This window comes from Artibeus jamaicensis, unplaced genomic scaffold (assembly GCF_021234435.1).
Source record: "Artibeus jamaicensis isolate MK-2021 breed Jamaican fruit bat unplaced genomic scaffold, CSHL_Jam_final contig_354, whole genome shotgun sequence".
In the NCBI taxonomy this organism is placed as follows: domain Eukaryota; kingdom Metazoa; phylum Chordata; class Mammalia; order Chiroptera; family Phyllostomidae; genus Artibeus; species Artibeus jamaicensis.
The window spans coordinates 36,977,238-36,997,825 of NW_026521803.1; the positions used below are offsets into that span (position 1 = coordinate 36,977,238).

A 20,588-nucleotide genomic window follows, 5' to 3' on the forward strand; every position below is an offset into this window, starting at 1 on the left:
TTTTAGGGAATAAAACTTTTAAGTAATGAATTTTTAGGTAATAATTACATCATGTTCATTGTTTAAATGCCCAGTATCTGTGATCTGTTCTGATTATTTTCAACCATTTTTGTCAAACAACAACTGTCATGAACTAAGTGCAGAGTAAGACTAGTTGTATTACAGTGGTTACTCATTTTCTTACCTGCTCTGTGAATTTAGGCAAATGATTTTGCCTATTTTAGCTTTAGTTTTCTCATCTGTGTGTGGAGAAGGGAAAACCTATCCCATAAAATGGTTTGGAAGTGGAAGGTCCTTCTCCACATGCCCCACAATGGTCATGCATTCACTCCACAAACACTGCACGTGTTGAATGTCTGCCATGAGCCTAGCACTATGGGGCTGGTAGGCACCAGGAACAGTGAAGAACGAGACACAGAAGGTCTGAGCTCACGTGGATTTTGACTTCAAAAGGGGAAGTAGACAATAAACAAGTCAGACAACTAAATAAAATATGTGTTACAATAGAAAAACCTTTGGATGGGAGAGAGGGGCAATTTCAGGCAAGACAGAGAGGGCCTTTCTGAGCAAGTAGCATTTGTTCTGAGACCTGAATGGTGTAAAGCACCTGGACAGAAAAAGGTCAGAAGCAACAGCATTCTAGGCAGAGTTGATGGCAAGGGCCACAGAGGAGAAGGAGGAAGGAACTCGGTGAGTTTGAGGAAGAAAGGCCAGGGGAGGTTGGTATCACATGAGTTATTGTCCCGCTACATTCCCAAGGCTCCCAGTTCCTCTGTAGCAGTGACACTCAACCCACAGGGTGGGTGCTGTTGGGGGATTGAATTAGGCATAAATGATGGTTATCTAGGACTCAGCTTTCATCATTTTCCAAGTCGATATGCAGGAGTGAAATTGTACCTCTCACCAAAGGCGCACCTACCTATTACTCGCGCAGCCTGATAAGAGCTCCACTCGCTGGTAATAACACTCAAAGCTTCCAGACACTCAAACCACCTGCTAGTTCCCTGTTCCTTCCCCTCACCAGTTGTGCCTTTCTGTTGCCCCTTCTGCCTCCTGTGGGTCGTGACCATCACACCCTTCAGTTCCACCACTTCCCCACTGCAGGGGGCAGACACCACGGGTCAGTTGTGTGTTTTTTGTCCTTTTTTTCCCTAAGCCTATTTTTTCTGGAGGTTGTGGTTTCTTTTGCTTCCAAGGATGTAACAATTCCCTGCCTCCCCCACTTTTTTCCTTCTCTGCACAGGTTGTTTAAATGGTGAGATATACAAAATACAAATTATTTTCCCTTAATTGTCTTGTAAAAATATTTCCATGTATTAGCGTTCCATAAAATTAGAATCCCTTTTCAATTGTTTGCTGTCCATTCATAATATTTTATGTTTTTAGCCAGACTAAAGTCTACTTGAGGTCAGGCATCCCTTCTAATGTGCTTTTTCATCACCTCCTTGGTGTACCAACATCATCTTACAAGTTCGTTAATATGAATATTTCCGTGGTTTCGATCTGTTAGTCCTAGGTTAGGTCTGCACGTGAAATAACCTCATCAATTGATTCAGAAGTTGTGTTTACGTGGATGATACTCAGACATTATTGCTTGCTACTCTCCTGTAAGACTGAATCACCTTCCTGGTAGTCATTCAATAACCACCTAAAAATAACTGTATCATAATAAATATGTTCTAACAAGGAGTTTGTATTAGTAGTTTCTCCCATTAAATCCTCTAAACTGGTTGGATTCATTTACCTGTTGAAAATCAATCATTCAGCAGCTTTAAACATCCAGGCAGAGCCCCCATTTCCCCACTGGCATTGTTGAACGTCACGCGCCGCTTCCTCTCCTGGAACTTGGCAGTGAAAAGGCAAACACATGCTTGAGGACCATTAACTGTGACAATACAGAGAACAATTAGCAAACAAGGAAAAGAGAAGGGAAGAGTAGACACTTCGGGAGATGAGAACTTTTTTCTCCTCTGTTTTCATACTCAATGTGTTTATATGTCAAATTAATAGAAATTAAGTGTTTTCAAACTCCACCAAGGGTTTCTTGAAAACTCCTTTCGCCTTGTGAGGGGCAAACCTTGGTGGGCTGGAGAGGCCAGGGGGCTCCTAGCTCAACTACAACGCAGAACGATCCGGGTCCACATGCTTTCTGTGGCCGACATATTCTACACCTGTTTACTCAGAAGTCATCTTATTTCTTATCTTATCTTTACTGCTTGTGAGCTTTTTTCTGGTAGCTTAAATCCACTGTCCACTTTAGTAGCAGCCTTTCGGTTGTAAACTGCAAATTGCAAACAGGATGAAAACTGTGTACATAGAACTTTTTCTAAAAGGCAGCTGATAAAGACAGATGTCAAAGGTTGCATTGTGTCCCGCAAGAGATATGTTGAAGTCCTAACTCCCCACTCCCCAGCTTCCCACAGATACCAATCTGAGAATGTGACCTTATTTGAAAATAGGGTCACTGCCAATGTAATCAAGTTACAGTGAGGTCATCCTGGATTGGCAGGACCCTGATCCAGTGACTGCTGTCCTTACAAGAACAGGGAGATTTGAACAAAGACGCACAGAGGAGCAGGCCATGGGAAGACCTAGGCAGACACAGGAGTGATGCCCGCCAAGGACTGCCAAGGACTGCAAGCGACCACCAGAAGTGGAACAGGCCGTGGAGGGTCCTTCCCTGGAGTCCTCAGGGAGAGCATGGCCCTGCTGAGCCCTGGATGTCAGACTTCCAGCCTCCAGACGTAGTCAGAATGCATTTCTGTTTCAAGCCACCCAGTCTGTGCTACTTTGTTGTGGTAGCCCTTAAAAACTAATACAGGGGATTCTGATTATGTTTATACTGAAAACATCCAGTCTTGCTCTGATAGAATCTGGTCCTATCCTAGTCAGGAAAAACGGACATTGTTACGAGGCACCGGTGGAAACAGTGACTTTACTGGCATTACCATCTTGTATGAGAATTCTCACAGTGTCTTCACCCGTCACGATGTCTCAGCTCGGCTGATCTAGTCCCACTGCAGCCAGAGTGAGCTTTCTGAAATCTGATCACATCACCTACCTGCTTAAAACCTTCAGTGGTCTCCCCTTGTGCCCCCACAAAATTACCCACACTCCTCAGGTGGCTTCTCTCCCCACTTACTTCTCACCATTTCCAACCACATGGCTCTTCACTCTCTGCATGGAACATCCTTCTTCCCTTTGGCCTCATCGCTTGGCCAACTCCTATTGATGCCACCACGGTCTCTATGTAGATGCCCTTTCCTGCTTATTTGCCTTCCCATAGTCTGCCATACTTTCTCTGGCACAGCCCTGATGCCCATCTCATCGTACCTGCCTGTGGACTTACCCGCATCACCCTCTAGCCTGGCTACTCCAGGTGGTGTCCGTAGACCAAATGCATCGGCATTACCCGAGTTTGTTTGAGAAGCAGAACTGCAAGACCAGCCAGCTCTCCAGAATCAGAAGTGCATGTTAACAAGGTAGCCTCACAGACACTGAATTTGTGAGGCTTTGATGCAGCTTCCTCGGGGAGGGAGCACTTGTCTCCCCAGGGCCTAGCCTGGTGTCTGTCTTAAAATAAAGGCTTAACTCATGGATGCATCAGGCTGATGTCACATCAACCCACATGCCCTCCAGGAAAAACGACACAAAACAACAAAAAAAAACAAGTCCCCTTTTGGTTAATGTCCTACGTATATCTTCACAGGCTTCCTTTAAACTCTCTCACTCATCTCTCAAGTCTTCTGGTCTTCCTGCCAAATCCCATTTCAATATGACACATGAATGACTACTCTATTACTAATCACGTTGGCTCTTTTGTTTTTCACTAATTCTTTTCACACTGTAAGTGACAACACAGGCATGGCCCAATTTGTACTGTCATTTTTGAACTTGGTTTTTACGAAAACTGATACGTGGTAGTGGTTTAAAAAATTGTTGACCTCACCGTTCCTTTTTATCAAATACAAAACAAGAAAACAGGTAATAGGGGATTCCAGTGCTTTATGATAAGTTTTCATTTTGTCAGCCCTGGTGGCCAAAAATATTCCTAGATGTTTACATTCCTTGCAGGCTCTCATGAAGGGATGAATCACTTTTCCAGAAAAGTGTGCAGTTGGGAGAACCTGTTCACCCTCAGCCTCGAATTCCCTTAACAAAATGGTAGCTCTGAAAGAGAGCTCCTGAACTGCCTCAAACGCAGCGTTTTACAAAGTCCTCCACAAATGGTGATTTTGACCCATCTCTGCTGCGCACCTCCGCCCACTCGCTCCTCCCTTTTCTTTCCAAGTTGAATTTGCAAATCTCCAAAAGGCACAACTTGCTGAAGGTTTGTATGGGCCACGTGACCCACAGCCTTTTGTAATGATAATATTAGAGAACAGGGGCGACACACCCTTTCGTAGGTAAACAATGACATAATTTGTTTTTCTTCTGTCGAATGTATCCGTTGCCTTTCAGCATGCTGTATTTGATCAGAAAGTTTACTAATTTCTCCAAGAAGAAAGGTAATTAATGGTGTTCCTTAAGTTTAAGGAACCTTGCGAGCCTTGAGAAGGAGGAGGACCCAGGGGTTTTTGGATACCGGGTTCCAGACAACAGGTTTGGAGGCCGAATCTCCACAGAGCTTTCCTGTACCACGTGCTAAAAAACTGAATTCTCTTGATCCCAATGTTTATCGCACTCAAAACTAGGTTGTTTAAACTCGAAAGTAGTTTCGTTCCATGCTTATAGCGTCGTCTACACTTCTGCAGAAGCAAGCCAAAATAAATACTTGCACATTTGTGTTGATTGAATGATTTCAGGTAAATAAACAACTCTGCTGCCTACTGGGGCCAGATAATGTAAATGAGAAAACAAACAGCAGGGAGTGTGGCCCCTCCCGCCCGACTTCTCTCTAAGGGAAGAGGCGGCCACCACTTCCAGTCTGCTCCACACGTTTGGAAAAGGGATCCGGGGTTGCGAGAGCTTCTGATTTTTCCTAAGGACGCCAGAAATCTAGGTTTTTAATGCAACGTTAAATGTTGTCAAGCAATCCAAATGTTCATAAGACATTTTGCAGACCAATCTAGGGAACCAACGAAACCTAACACTCCTAGGTAGCCACACAGCTCTAAGCAGCCAATTTGCAACCTCTCCGTTACATAGCGCGGATAATCTGAGAACTCGCTTTCTCAGAACCTGTGACTAATGGCCAGGCCGCAGTGGGCAAGGGCTCGCGCCAGGCGGACCCGCCTGGGCTCAGAACCCGGCACCGCATTCTGTCCGCGTGAGCTTGGGCAATTCTCCTCATCTCTATAACCTCATTTTCGCACTTGTCAAGTGCCCATGATTTTTTTTTTTTTTAAGAACTGCAGCGTTGCAGAGTTATTTTGAGGACAGGAAAAAAAAAAAAAAAAAAAGCCTGCTTCAGTAAGCCCGGAGCATTAAGCAGCTCTCGCTGAAAGTAGTCCAAATCACTCCTTTTTACAGTAATGAAATTAATTACTCGAGGGCCCGCCAAACCTCTTGCAAATAACTTCATATTTCCAGATATCTCCTGCTTCCCTCCACAAAAAGCATTTTAAAGTTTTCTATATGATGACTTGTATGCTTTTAAATGTTACTAAGTATCCAGAAAGAGCCATATCCAAAGGGAATATGCTCCACTTTTAAAATCAAAGCCCCGCCCCCAGGGGCCCAGAACTAGCTCCTTCCTCTTCCCATCCAAACAAACAACAAAACAACAACATGCACGCACCCCTGCCAAATCAAAGCGGTGTTTGCCTGCTTGCTCCTGCGTTTCAAATTGTGGTTAACTTCCCAACAGTTTCAATCGGTACTTTATTTACGAACACGGCTTCTGGCATCATTCCTCTTGTTATTAAAGTTCTCATTTCACTTCCTCGAAACGACACACACTCTTGAGTGTGAAAACTATCTTTTTTTCCCCCGAGCTCTTTCTGGGGTTTGTTTACAGAAGTCTCTAATTGTGCGTTTATGATAAGGATGAAAATCCCGTCCTCCCCACCCCCAACCTCCTGGCGCGACTCTGGACTCAGTGGCCACTGCAGCTCGCGCGTCGGCTTTCTCGGTCCCGACCCCCTGCTCCTCCAGCCGGGTTTGTTAAGGAAGTAACTTCGGGGCTGAGCCGGGTTGAGACCCGAGCGCGCTGCGGCCGCGGGTCGGGAACGTGCCAAGGCAGGTCGGGGAAGGCCGCGGGGGAGTTCCCCAACCCGCCCAAACCTCGGCGCGCGCGGTGGCCGGAGGGGCGGAGAGAGGGGCGGGCTCGGCGTCAAGTTTCGGTTCGTCACCCGGGAGATAAAAGCTCGGGCTTCGGAGTCCGTAGCCATTCTAAGACCCGTCTCCGACTCTCGCAGTCATTTCTCTATCCCGGTCCTGCCTGACGGTCCCGCTCGCAGCTCGCCTCCTGCAGACTCAAGGTCGGGGGACTGAGTTTCCCCGGGTTCTGCAGCAGAGTTCCCGCCAGAGATGCCCGGAAGGAAAGCGCGTAAGAACGCGCAGCCGAGCCCTACGCGGGCCCCGGCAGGTAGGGACCGGACGGGGCCCGGGACCGGGGTGGAGGTCTCGGTCGGGGCGCGGTCAGCCAGTCTATTCCGGGCCTCAAGGTCCAGCCAGGTCTGCGCCCTTGCACGTGCTTTCGGGGCGCCTTCTGGAAGTTCTAAAGGGGTTTTGCCCGAGACCGTGGACACGGCGAGGTAGTGATCCCGGTGTGGGACTGGGATGCAGCTGTTTTCGCGTTTGCAGAACGCCTCTTCTCTCCTTCGCCTGTCTTCCATCCCCACTTGCCCTGCCCCGGGGTCACGGGGAGAAAAAAATGGCAAATGCGGGCATCAGCCACGAGGAGAAAGTCCTCATGGCAGGTGGGGACGCGAGAAGCTCTTGGAGCCACCTGGCCTCGCAGCGTTTCCTAGGACAGTCCCCTTTCTCCGGAGTCCTGGACCTCTGAGGGCCCTGCGCGGGGCGTTATCTCTCCCTCCACCCCCAACGCGAACAAAAGCCGATGACACTTTCCACCGTCACAACTGCCCTTCCACAAAGGACCCGTGGAGGGTTGTGGGGGCCTCGCAGGGACCGTTGCGTTCAGGGGCCCAGAAAGTCTTGCTTCTTTTTTTAAGTTATGCTACGTAACATTTTAATTAGCTGAGGAGAGGGGATAGGAGAAACAGAGTTGGTTCTCGACTTTTAAAATCCATCCAGTTCTCCCCCCTACCTCCCAATAGCCCCATCAAATGACTTTTGAGGTCAGCTCCTACCCCCAGCACTCTTTATAATTTTTTTTTTTAATTTTAGAGAGGGGGAAGGGAAGGAGAAAGGGGGAGAAACATCACTGGTTGCCTTCCATCCGCCCCGAACTAGCGACCTTTTAGGGAATTGAATCAGCAGCCTTTCAGGAAATCCAACCAGAGGCCTTTCAGTTTGCAAGAGGACACCCAACCTACTGAGCCCTACCTGGCTCTTTTTATGAATCTTATGAAACAAGGCTAAGGGGCAGTAGCAAAGAAGGCGGCAAGGCTTTGGGTTTAAAAATATATGCGGTCATGTTGCTATTACATCAGCAAGCAGTAGCCGCCCCCCTCTCCCGGCCCTGCAACGTGCTTTCATTTTATAGAGCGCGTGCAGAGTGCAGAGGAAGGTGTACTGGCCAAGTTGCTTGGGAAGCAAAAAACCTTCTCCGCCTCTGTGATGCCCAATAGTTCTGACCTGTTGTGAAAAGGTCTAAGCTTATGCATAACCTTCAACCATCCAACTTCCCAATGAGAAGGAAGGTCCCACTTAAACTTGTTTAGATAATACTGTATGTAAGTTGAGTTATAAGGGACATAAAACACTATTAATTTTAGGTGTACAATGCAATGGTTTGATACATGTATATGTTGTGAAGTATAATATATAGTAAGGTTACAGATTTTTAAATTAATACATTCATAGATGTGTGACTGTAGCAAAGAGACTCAGGAAGCACTTAGGAGCTGTTTTCTGCCTTTTTTGGTGAAAGGAATAATTTTTCTTATAATCCAGGGCTTCCAGAGTTGTATATAAAATTGTAAATTTTTTAGGATGGTATGTTAATAGATGCCACTCACTGAAAACTATGTCTTTGTCAAAATGTTTAACTCCGTAACCTGTAAAGAAAGACATCTTATGATATTTATTAGGTCTCTTGGTAGGTATTATGAAAATTTTACGTAGGTCTTTTAGAGATAGTAATCCACTTTATTGTACATTTACAGTTTTTAGTTATTTTGAGCCTAAGTTGGGTCTCTGCAGGGTCTGTTTACAAAGTAAACCTGATTTCAATTTGTAGTTGTAATGACTTTTAATGTTCATAACTGTGATCTTTTTCAAGTGGACCAAAAGACCCTGAGTCAGTCTTTGAAATATTCAAGAAAATGGAAATTAATGTCAGTATAGACTTGATGTTAATTTCCCTTACTTAAAAGATTTATTTGAAAATTAGGTGATTTATGTTTCTTAAATTAACATTCAGTTAATTACAATAGCTCTAAAAAGTAGTAAACAAGTGAATTAAACATTACTTATTTTCTGCCTCACTCATCTCCCTACAGGCAATGGATTGGTAGAGGTTGGATTTGTTGGAAGAATTTGGCTTAGAAGGAAATGTAAACTTTTAACTTATTTTAGGGAATGTGGGCTTACTTTTGGAATACAAGTTTGAGTCAGTCCTTTATGAGAAGATTTCAGAGTGTTTTAATTGAAGAAAAGAATACGGTTAGATTTGCCTATTAATGAGTGCATAATCTGAGCTACGAATTATTGCCACACAAAACAAACCCGACTTCAAAATAGTGGAAGAGAGTTTAGAACTGACTTCTGTTCCTCCCACCAACCTTAAGTGAGAGAAAAAAGGATGACATCATCTGAATCTGACAATGTCTCGCTAACTGTGCTGCTGTAAATGTCATGTCTTTGTTTGACTTAAAAAAATATATATATATATTATTTATTTTCAGAAAGAGGGGAAGGGAGGGAGAAGGAGAGGGAGAGAAGCATCAATGTTTTAGAGAAACAGTCTAAATATGCCTCTCATATGCTCCCCCCTCCCCCCCGGGACCTGGCCCACAGCCCAGGCGTTCGCCCTGGCTGGGAATCGAACTAGCAACCCTTTGGTTCACAGGCCAGTACTCAATACACTGAACCACACCAACCAGAGCTGTTTAACTTTGTTGTTTATGATTCACAATGTGTTTGTCTCTGTTGTGTGTGCTCCATCTCATATTCAGAAAACAGGTGTGCATAGCTAATGATAAGAGAATTGCTTCATGGGATAAATATTCAACTTATCACTCTTGCTGGTTCCAGTTTGGAATGCCGTCAATTTAATTTCGATGTTTTGCTTTCTTTTTCAGAGGCCGAAGTTGAGTGTGCCCTTCAGTTAAGGAGAACTGGAGACAAACTGAATTTCCGGCAGAAACTTCTAAATCTGATTTCCAAACTCTTCCACCTCGGAACCTGACTGTTTCAGAAGCCTTCCAATGAGGAGACTGCTTTCTAGTGGGAGTTGCTGTGTTTCATCTGTCACAGGAGGGATTTGCCTTATTATGGAGAAGAAGGTGAAGGAAGGAGCTCTCAGCTGCTTTCCGATGCCCTTGTTCATGAAGACGGAACATGTTTCCGAAGTCATTCTTTGGGATGACCGAACATTGTAAAACTGGTTTGTTCATTTTAAAGCAAGGATGGAAAGGCATTGAAAATATGCAACGAACTGTTTATACATTTTTGGTTTTGCTTAGAGAATCGTTCTGTTACTTTTTGGAAGGGTAATGTCCAGCCTAGTGTAAGAGGAGTTCATAAATGACTAGTGTGGGGGCGGGGGCCAAGAAATGGAATATGTTCCGTGTTTGTTACTATGGGTTCACAGCTCCAGGACGATGTATAATATTTGGTTGATACATATTATCTTGTTCACAGTAAAAATGTCGTCTGAGAACACTGAATGTCACAGTGAATGCTGGTGTTATAGGTCACTACAACATGTAAAATAATTAGATAATTTTCTTTTGTCTCAGAATGCATTGCTTCTGTTCAAATGACCTCTCATTAAATGTTTTCCTTTTGGGTTTAATAGGAAAGTATGTAATTTGAAAATATTTGACCGAAGTGTGAGTATTGGTGCCAGTAAAATTCTTACAGGTTTAATATTAAAAGATAGAAAGCATGGGGATTTTGGATAACCATGGATAATTTTAAAAAGCAAATTGGACTTTTTACTGCTATAATTAACTTAGGAAAACAAATATCTAAACTAAGAAAATGTTTCTGAAGAAGTTTCTAAAATCTGTAAAATGCTGTTTTTCATACTCATCAATGTGTACTGTATAAAAACTGATTTTTTAAAGCAAAACTAAACATGTTTTCATAATTGGGATATACATAAAAATTTTTATGTTTACTCACAGTTTACATTAGTTTTATTTTGTATTAGTTTCAGGGGTATATGATATACTTTTTTTTTAAAGAGGAATAGGTAGATTCCATATATATACATGAGATTTTTATTCTGGATAAGCAATATATATAAAATTTGCATTAAAGTAATATGTAGATTCAGAGAAGGGTTTCAGTCATTTCATTTTTTAAAAGAAAGTCCCCAAATATATATTAAAACACGATTGCATTTCATAAAGAACCTTATTTATTTTACCTATTTATAATTAAAATATTTTTGTTAAGTTTAAAAATTTTCAGTAGTTACAGTTTTAGGTCACAAGATAAAGTTTTTGTTATTTTTTTTAAAGACGGGTTTTATAACTACTTGAACCTCTACATTAAAAATGTTTTAATATAGGTCAGTTATTTTCAACCTTTTCCATTTCATGGCACACATAAACTAATGACTAAAATTCCTCAGCACACCAAAAAATAGATATTTTCTGCTGATCTGACCAAAAATAGGTATACTTTTGAGTCATTCAACTGGACAGCTATTGTTGTGTTGGCTGTCGTAATTTTTTTCATTGGACAGTCTAAGAGGGAAGAGGTCAGTGCCCCTGACTAAAATAGTAAGGTATTGCATGTTTTAAAAATTCTTGTGGCACCCTGGTTGGAAATTGCTGATATAGGCTATAGTCACTTTAGATTCAAAGGAAAATACCTCAGTATCTACTTTCCTTCAGTATTACTTATGGCTGTTTGTATAGTTGCAAAGATTTTATTGTGTGTGTGTACCTAGTGGTAGATGTCTTTTGCCATATGGATATTTATGGTCTGTTTGTATATTTATACATGTGTATATACACATAACTGGATGCTATAGCTATAAACCATTAAAAGTTATCACTATTCTTTTCTGTGTTTATTTTTTTTACTATGTAAGCTACTGTGACATAACTAAAATAAAATCTTAAAAAATACAAGATTAATTTATTTATTTCAAAGTTTTTTATGGGGTTTTCTTTGAAGATTTTATTTATTTATTTTTAGAGAGAGGGGAAGGGAGAAAGAGAGGGAGAGAAACGCCAATGTGTGGTTGCCTCTCGTGCGCCCCCCACTGGGGACCTGACCCGCAACCGCAACCGAGGCATGTGCCCTGACTGGGAATCAAACTGGAGACCCTTTGGTTTGCAGGCTGGCACCCAATCCACTAAACCATAGCACGATGTTGTATTTTAACTAATTTTTTTCAGCAGGCACCTCTTAGTGGAACCATCCTATCCAGTTCTGTGTTCAGGATAGAGCAGACAGGGTCACGTGACATGATTTCTGCTGTCCTGAGACTTCCACTTTAAATGGGATAGAAAAGAGTGAAAAATGGGAGATTAATGCCAGGTCTTGAGCACCTTACATGGATGCCCCGAGAGTGGTTTACCTACAGTCGCCTGTAGAAACTCATCAGGTACTTAATTAGTGGTGTGGTGAGCCTTGGGTGTTTGAGTCTGCCAGGCAAGAGGAACTTCCGCGCAGTTTACTCTCAAGCTTTCCCTTCTGCCCCCACCCTGAGCAGTAAGTATTGCTTCACTCGCAGGGAGTCATGTGCGAAGTAGGTGTAACTCAGTGGCCTTCCTGTTTGAGTGTGAGAACTAAAAAGATACTCCCAGTTTGGAGATTTGATCTAGGAACCTGGCAACCACATCTTCCCTGTCCTCAAAAGTATCGTGGAAAGTGAATTGTCTTCCTTAGATGGGGAGGGAGAGAGAACCAGTTGGGGGGGGGGCGCGGTTAAGCAGGACAGACAGCAGCTAGGGAACGGGGGATCCAGGGCCACCAGAAGGCCTTAAAAACCAGTACCACCGACTCCCCCAGAGGAAGGACTTGGTAATGCTGGAGGGGCCAGGGAGATGGGCTTCATAAAAGGTGGGGTCAATCTGCATTTGATTTGAAGGTCTTGGAGAGAAACTCCTGTCCCTAAGCCTCTTTGCATATCCAGAATGGAACTGTGGGTGTTAATTCGTTTTTTGCGAAAAGTACCTTTTTTTTTCTTTTTTCTTTTTTACACACACAGGAAGGCTTAGACCTAATTCACAGGCTTTAGGTATGAGAACCAGATAATTTGATAACCACATTTTAATGTCAAAAAATTTCCAACATATTCACATAACTAATTGTATTCAATGACTGACCACAAGTTTGTAGGTATTAAAAAATACTTTGACTTGCTTTTATACATAAGAGAAAACCTTAATAGTCTGTATATTTGAAAAAAAAAAAGATCTCTTATCTATCTGCCCATCTGTGAATAAGTTCTTCAGACTGAAGACACTGCATTGTGATTTGGGTTTTTCAGCAACCCCCCCTCCCCCCGCCCCGGGCTCCCCAGCAGAAACAGCAGAAACTGGGATCCCGTCCAACCCCTCCAGCCCTTGTCAGAGGGAACGGTACGCTAGGAAGAGAGTGGACACTTTGAAAAATGGGAGGCGTTGAAAGGACAGAGCACCCGACTCTGGAATCCTGCAGCTGGACCCGCGAGGCAGGACGTTTCATGAGCCAGAACGAGGCAGCCCGCCTGCACCGGGCACCGCCCCTTGAAGTCAGGAGGACCGGATCATCTTCAAGGTCACTTGTTTGAAAGAGAATACTGGATGGCAAAGGGGTCTGAAGAAGGTCCCGACCACATCCCCAGTCCCACTAGCCCCGTTCCTGACCTCATTTCAGGCGGGATGAGAGAACTGGAGGGTTTGCAAAGAGAAACAGGCCGGTGTATGTAATCCACCCTCGCCCCTGCACTGCCTCCTCCCCCAAGTCTGTTTTCTAAATTCTTCTCCCAAACTTTGATTCTAAGTCTTGGAGCACATCAGCCGGGAAACTTCTTGCACACGTTAAGTATTTTCTTGGGAATGAGAATTACCCATGCGCCCTGGCTTCCCTGGGGGCATCCCGGTCTCTCAGGGCTGCTTCTTCCATACACGCAGCTGAAAATAGACTTGGGTCACCTGACAGAACACACCCCATGTAATTAAAGCAATTAATCACTTTATCTTTGTGCCATAGGTCCTGGTCCAAGACCGAGGCCTTGGCCAATACAACCCAGGCATTAATTTAGCTTCTCATAATCTTACGGACTTTCAGAAAGCAGTTTAACAAATTCAGAGTGGAACAATCACACCTGCCTGCCTTCCATCTTCTCCCAAAGTGGCAACTTTTTAAAACACCAGAGAAGTGAGAGAATTGGGAAGAGTTACAGGGAGGGATTTAGGATACCAGACTTGCCAAATGAAGGCAGACCACCCCCCAGTGCATGCCCCGTGGGCTTGGGTTTCAGTGGAAAGTAGAATGTGCTCCATATTTGTGTTTTAGTAAAAGGCTTCTCTTCTTCTGGCCCTGCCGTCTCACTGATGATCTCTAAGGGAGCTTATTGAGATTTGCTCATTCCCAATTTCACATCTATTTTAAATACTACAGAGTTCCTTTCCCCACAATGGTTTGTGGCATTTGACTTTCAGGTCAGCCAGTCGCTTTCCCACTTGCTCTTGGGGAACTCTGGGTAAATCGCCTGATCTCTTCTTTCACCTTAAATGCTGTCAAAATACACTTTTTTTTCAGATCATTCTGGGAATCAAAGGAGGTGAGACTGGGCATGTGTCTGGCCCAGTCATGCTCAGGAAGCGTCAGCTTTCTCTTCAAGAGGGAAGATGAGATACTAGCTTCCTTGCAAAGCTCTGGAAGGCCTTGCCCAATTAACATTATTAGATGAAAATGAAACCATTTGAAGAAAGGCAGTTGGGCACTGTTGGAGCTGGAGGGGAAGTGGCAGGTTTTCCCTTGATGAGGCCATCTGTTTTTAATAGCTAACCTCTTAATGACCGTCAAACCCTCATTTTTGACCCATACGTAATAGATTTCATGACTACTATTGAATTACTTGAAGCCTCTCACATAGTAATATAAAAATTTGGCTCTTGATCTGTGTAACACCACCTCGAGAAATAGGAAGATCTTGTCTAGTTATTTTGGACTTGGACTTTAGGTTTGGGGAAGGCTGTTTCAGCAGGGAGTCCCGAAGGGCTGGGGGTGGGCGCTCCCCTCCAGACGAAGCTGAAACTCTGTTCATTTGGAGGAGGAAGTTCAAATCCTGGCGGCTTTGATTCTGGCTTTGGGGAACCTAGTGGCATCACCCACAGGATTTCCAGAGGGCCGCTTGCACTCTGTATTCACGCGGACAGAACTTCCAAAACAAGATCAGAATAACTCACGGATGCCTTCGATGTGCCAGGCATTCTAGAAATGCAATTTTATTATTTCATCTACTGCTCACGACTCTGCTGTTGGGAAAACATGACCCTCTTCCACACTTGATGGTGGAGGATATCTCCTCCGAGGATCGCAATTTACCTCAACGTCAATTGGCAAATGAGTGGAAGACGCAGGGTTTGAACTGGTGGCTTTCTGCCTACAACACTGTCTTCTCCAGGCACCGCGCCCCAAGTTCTCCCACGCGGGGCTGGGGAGGGGCACCATCCCAGAGCAAGGCTGGCTGTTGTCCGGCCCAGAGCATCATAAGATACCGCCAAGCCCTATGCCCCTGGCTTTTCTGACAGTGGGAGGTTGGTTATCAAACAGCCGGTGTGTGAAAAATACTGCGAAGTGCGGCTTCACTTGGAATTACTCTGCCTCTGCTTTTCCAGCCTCCCGCGACCGGCGCGCAGCCTCTGCAGAGGGTCCCGCGCTCTTTGGAGAGCGAGCCCGTCGGGAAGGCGAGCCGCGCGTTTCCGGAGGGAATTTCGGGACCGACGAGCCTGGCATTCATTCGAAAACACGCGCTCCCCACCGGCTCGCCTTTTCCCAGGTGACGCCAGCTCCGCACCTGCGGAGAGGGACCTGCAGGGGCTCTTTGTCTGGAGAAAGAAAAGGACTCGAGGAGACCCGTCAAAACAGCAGTTTGTGTGTTTTGTCTGCTGCCCCGGATCCGCCGCCCTGTTTCAGCACCGCCGAGCAGAAATTGTTGCCACCACTTTTCAAAAAAGAAAGACCAAACAATAGAAGACATCACAATGAACCAGTCTGCATTCTTGATGATTCATTTGCACAAGAGTTGGAGGAGGGGCAGGCAGCGGCGGGTGGCTGTGTCGATTGCGAAAGATCCTCCATCTTCAGGAAACATACACATTTATCAGCTCATCAGAAAGCAGAGGGGTCCAGAATTCCCCCTCTGCGCATTGTTAAAAAAAAAAAAAGGAACTCAACGCAGCACCTGCACCTGAAGTGAGAAAAAGGCTTCCTTTCACCTTTGACATTTTTACTGTTGCCTCATAAAAAAAGAACAGATTTCTGAAAATTAGCGAGTCAAGCCTAAAGCTTTTTGTAGTTGAGCTTTAGTTGTAGAATGTAGTTGTAGAAGATTATACCGCAGCCCGGCTCACACCTCAGAGAACACTGCCCGGGCCCTGGGAAACTCCCACCCGGATGGCAAATCTGGGCTTTCCCCCAAGACTTGCTCATAAAGCCTGAGGAAGGATGTTAATGTGGCCTAGGTGTGGCTTACTTGCAAGCCACACATTTTCAATCAAAAGTTGGCTCAATGAACAAGTGTATCTTTCTACATGTTTTGAAACGCTGCTGTAATTTTCAACCCAAATCATGTTGGAGTCGCACTGGTGTTCTCCTTATAAGTAACTATGGCAGGTGGGGCACAGATGCCGGCCTCTTTTTCTACATAACATTTGCCTGTTCTGTCCCTAAAGGCTATGGAACACTTCCTGATCCTGGGTGGCCTGGGACTGTTCTGGTTTTGAGATGGAGTCCCATGTCCTAGAAATGTCCTCTGTGGCGGGTAAACCAGAATCATCAGCTGGTCACCCTTCTTCTATGGCTGTGACGTGCACCTGTAGCAGATTCAACTCTGAGGATCTCCGTCTAGATACGTATCTTTTCCCACTCTGGGCCCCGTTGTGAGACGGGGATAAGCAAAGCCCAGTGGAATCGCAGGCGGACCGAGGGGATTAGCAGAGATCAAGGATGAACAGCTCTCTGCTCAGGGCCTGGTGGCTAGTAAACCCCCAGGAAACAGTTGCTGACAAGCACAAGGATTATGAAGAGTTTACAAAAGCCACGTGTTATCATGCTGGTGTTGGAACCATGAAGTACATTCTGAGTGAAGGGATGAAGAAGGTGCCGCCTCCGATTGATGGATTTTACAGGTCAGTGGAGGAGGCAGATGAAACAGCCGTCCCGCAATTAGTAGTCATAAACCAGGAAGGCGGGCAATGGGGAAAAAGAAACAAGTCAGGGAGGGGCAGGTATTTCTTTACTTCAGACAAAGAGAGATGTTTATTAAGAAAGTTATTTCACTGTCAAAATTACCGTCTCCAGGGTCAGGCCCACCGAGTCCTCTGTGGGACGCTTCTCCGACAGCGGGTTTTCCTCCAACACTGTTTTTCCTGTTTTGTAATCTGCCTTCCCTCTCCACTTTTTCATAGATAACTGTTTTCTTAAAGGTCACTAGCGGCCTAATTGCCACATCCTCAGGCCCCATTTTCTGTCACATCTTGCTCACCTCTGGGCATCACCATCCCCTTCAAACTTCTGTAAAGTGATTAGCATACCACACCAGGGACCTTATTAACAAGTTCCTCTTTTCTCTTCTTCTTTAAATGTCAATTTCCCAAGGTTCTGCTTTCAACAGCTTCTCTAAGAGTAATGACCTCAGGTACTCTCTGTAAGCTCATCGATTTCCAATTTTCATTTCCACCTGGCTTCTCCCCTGGGCCCAGGCCCAGGCCTGACTCTGTCTCCCTGCTAGATTTCCTCACTTTCTAGGATTTGTTTATACTTTCCATTAACTTTGGATTCCTTTCCTTCTCATCTTTGCTGTTTAAAGCTCCTTTATCTTTCAAGGTCAACATCAAAAGCTGTTTCCTCTGAGTAGTATTTCAGATTGTCTAGATCAGAAAAGACGTTCTATCTTTGATGTTTCCATAGCACATTCTTCTTATCATGATCCAACACTTATTTCGTACACATTTATGTTAATTAACTTTATGTTTGCTTCTCCAAGTTGATGACAGGGATAACATAGATCTCATTTGGGTTTTAATGCCCCGTGTCATTTAGCAAAGTGGCATTTGTTTATCTACAAAATAATTTTGACCGTCTGTGTCAAGAACTACATTTGACACTGGAAACACAAAGATAAAATAACCAAGAATAGATGTCACAGCCTGAATGTCTTAAAGTGTAGTGGAGACACAAAGATAACAACAGATAATTATGAATAATCTTTTAATCACATTGTTAAGAGTTGAGCTCAAAGTGCTGTGGAAGGTTTGAGGCTCTCGAAGCGTGTGTGTGTGTGTTTGGCCTGAGCTTTTGAACTTTTCATGGAATAGACATTGTCTGAGATGAATGTATTAGTTATATGTTGCTGTGTAACAAATTGCCACCAAATTTAGCAGCTTAAAACAATGTGCATTTCTTATAGTTTCTGTGGATCAGGAGTCAGGCATGAATTAGCTGGGTCTTCCCTGAGGATGTAATCAAGGTGTTGATCACGTCTGTGGTTTCAGCCTGAAGGCTCAAACAGGGAAGGATTTACTCCCAAGTCCTAAGGTGTCGCTGTTGGGAGGACTCAGTTCTTTTGCATTTGGTGGACGGAGGGCCTCGGTGCCCAGCTGGCTTTTGGCTGGAGGCCGCCCTCAGTTTCTTAACACGTGGGCTTCTCCAGGTAGCTTCATCAGAGCATAAGAGCAAGTACTTGGGAGGAATGGAAGAGAGAGAGAGAACACACAAGATGGAAGTCAGTCTTTTATAACCTGGTCATGGAAGTGACTTTTGCTTTTATCACTTTAGCTACACTCTATTTGTTAGAAACGAGTCACTAGGCCCAACCCATGCTCAAGGGGAGGGGAGAACGTGGGGCAGAAATACCAGGAATGGGGATGATTGAAATCCATTTTAAAAGGCCTTCCACCACCACAATGAGTCCCAAAGAATAAGAAGTTAACGAATCCATTTCTCTCAGAAGGACCAGGATGAGCAAATGTGCAATGAGGAGAATAGCGCGGCGTGTGAGACACTTTGGAGCCGCTGGTTCGTAAAGGTCAAGGCTGGAGAGACAAGTCAGCCCTGGTTTGTCAGGTGGGGACTTGGGCTGGTAGAACGATTGGTGCTAATAACTCAGTCTGTGTTTATATAGGAGGATGTATTTTAGGGAAATAAGTCTGAAATCTGGGAGTCTAGACAGAATGTTGTTGTAAAAAGAGGATGAAGATCTCAATGTCGGCAGTGGTTTGGGGAGAAGAAGAGACAGATTTGAGACATAAAGAACAGGTAATGTTGGTTGACTTTTTAAAAAAAGATTTCATTTATTTTTAGAGAGAGGGAAAGAAAGGGAGAAAGAGAGGAAGAGAAACATTGATGTGTGAGAGAAATATTGATCGGTTGCCTCTTGCACATGCCCCAACCAGGGACCATGTGCCCAAACCCAAAATCGAACCAGCTACCTTTTGATCTTTTGGTTCACAGGACGATGCCCAATCCACTGAGCCACCAGTCAGGGTGACTTTCTCCCTCCCTTTCTTTCTTCCTTCCATCCGTTCTCTCTCTCTCCTGTATTTGTGGAATAGTCAAGTGGAAACATCTATATTGAGGTAGAACCTTCCTAAAAGGCAGAGCAGAGGACAGTCTCAGAAGAAATATCTTCAGCAAACCTGGCAGGAAGGCAGCTGGTAGATCCCCAGTGGCTCTTGTGTGTGGCTTCTGCCCCCCAGCTAAATTCCTGGGACAATTAGGAGGTGTATTAGTCTCCTAGGGCAGCCTTACAATGTGCCGCAAACTGGGTGGCTTAACACAACAGAATAAATCAACATATCTCTTTGGGAGATACAAGTCAACCCATAACATCTTTCTCCGTGGCCTTAAAAAACAAAAGCTTTAGTTTAGGATTAGTAAACTTTGCTAGGGCCAGTTTCAACACACTGCTGAATTCAAGTATTATGACATGATTTGCTGCGACCTGCTCAGTAAAGATAAACAGCAGTCATTGTCTTTCCCACTATTTGTGGTACTTTGCCAGGTTCGGTAGAGAAAATTGCTTGTGATGAATTCTCACCACGAAGAGAGGAAGAATACTGAGCCCTGCCCAGTATTCTTGGCCACCAGTGTCTCCTCTGAAATTGTGTATAAGGAGGGTTTTTTTTTCCTGTGCAGAGAGGAATTGGAATTGGAATTGGAGTCAAGGGAGCCTCTGACCAAATAGTATTTACCAGCCATTGGTCTGGGTTGTGGTGGTTCCTACATTTAGCTACACAGGCAAATCCCCTGTGAAGATTTAAAAGGCTCCTTCCAAGCACAGAGATTCTGATTCAGTCGGTTTAGAAGGGGCTGGAGCATGGGTAGTTTTCCAGCTCTGCAGGTGATTACAGTGGGCAGCTGGGCTGGGAATGGCTGCACCAGCTGAATCCTTCCCCTCTGACACCAATATGCAGATTTTGACCCCTGACCCTTTAACTAAGCAATCAGGCATAGGCATCAAAACAGTGCGATGGGGGAGGGGCCCAGAACGGGGAGGGGCTTGTGGAACCCCTGAGTGTTATAATTTTAGAGATTTCTGGTGGACGTTTCAAGAACTCCCCTTAGGATTCAGACAGTTTCTGCCATTGCACAGCTCTTGTGAGGGGAGTGGGTGTCTGCTTCCTGGAGCCTCTCTCCCCTGTTCCCTGCACCAGATGCTTTAAGGAAGAATCAGAGCAACCGTGCAGTGAGAGGGGGTGGCCAAGCAAACCCCTTTCTACTCCAGGTTGGAAGGAGTAGCAAAGGAAAAGGAGGCCCATGGAGGATGAAGGCAGGGCCTCTATTGTGAACCTCAAAAGTGGGCCAGCTTGCAGGCCTGTGGATCCTGAAAATGGGCCACGGTTGCCTCTGTAGGGTGACTCAGCTAATTCTCAAGGGTTCGTCCCCACCCTGCCCCAAGGCAGTGAAGGGGAACCAGCAGACAGGTAAGTTAACAGGACTGAAAAAGATTTCAGCTATTTATGTCAGATGTAGAAGTACCTTTAATTGTTTGATTACATAGCCACAAAAATAATCTGATAACTCCCACTTCCCTACTTTTCTCTGGCGACTGGTATTGTGCAAGTCTGGGATCTCTCTGCTGACCACACACAATCCCAGGCTGGATAGAGACTCAGATAAGA

The 20,588-nt window shown here is 44.7% G+C and overlaps 1 protein-coding gene across 1 annotated transcript; it reads left to right on the top strand.

Moving 5' to 3' along the window:
- The first annotated feature begins 6,313 nt into the window (after positions 1-6,313).
- Positions 6,314-11,343, top strand: PMAIP1 (phorbol-12-myristate-13-acetate-induced protein 1). The gene is made up of 2 exons (XM_037152002.2): positions 6,314-6,529; positions 9,372-11,343. The coding sequence occupies exons 1-2, from the start codon at positions 6,472-6,474 to the stop codon at positions 9,476-9,478; spliced, it is 165 nt and encodes a 54-aa protein (XP_037007897.1). The 5' UTR covers positions 6,314-6,471; the 3' UTR covers positions 9,479-11,343.
- The last annotated feature ends 9,245 nt before the right edge of the window (positions 11,344-20,588 follow it).

Excerpts from the sequence above, each read along its gene's own strand:
- PMAIP1 (XM_037152002.2), top strand. The coding sequence starts at position 6,472 with ATGCCCGGAAGGAAAGCGCGTAAGAACGCGCAGCCGAGCCCTACGCGG. Across the intron at positions 6,530-9,371 it reads CCCTACGCGGGCCCCGGCAG|AGGCCGAAGTTGAGTGTGCC; the intron begins GTAGGGACCGGA and ends TTTCTTTTTCAG.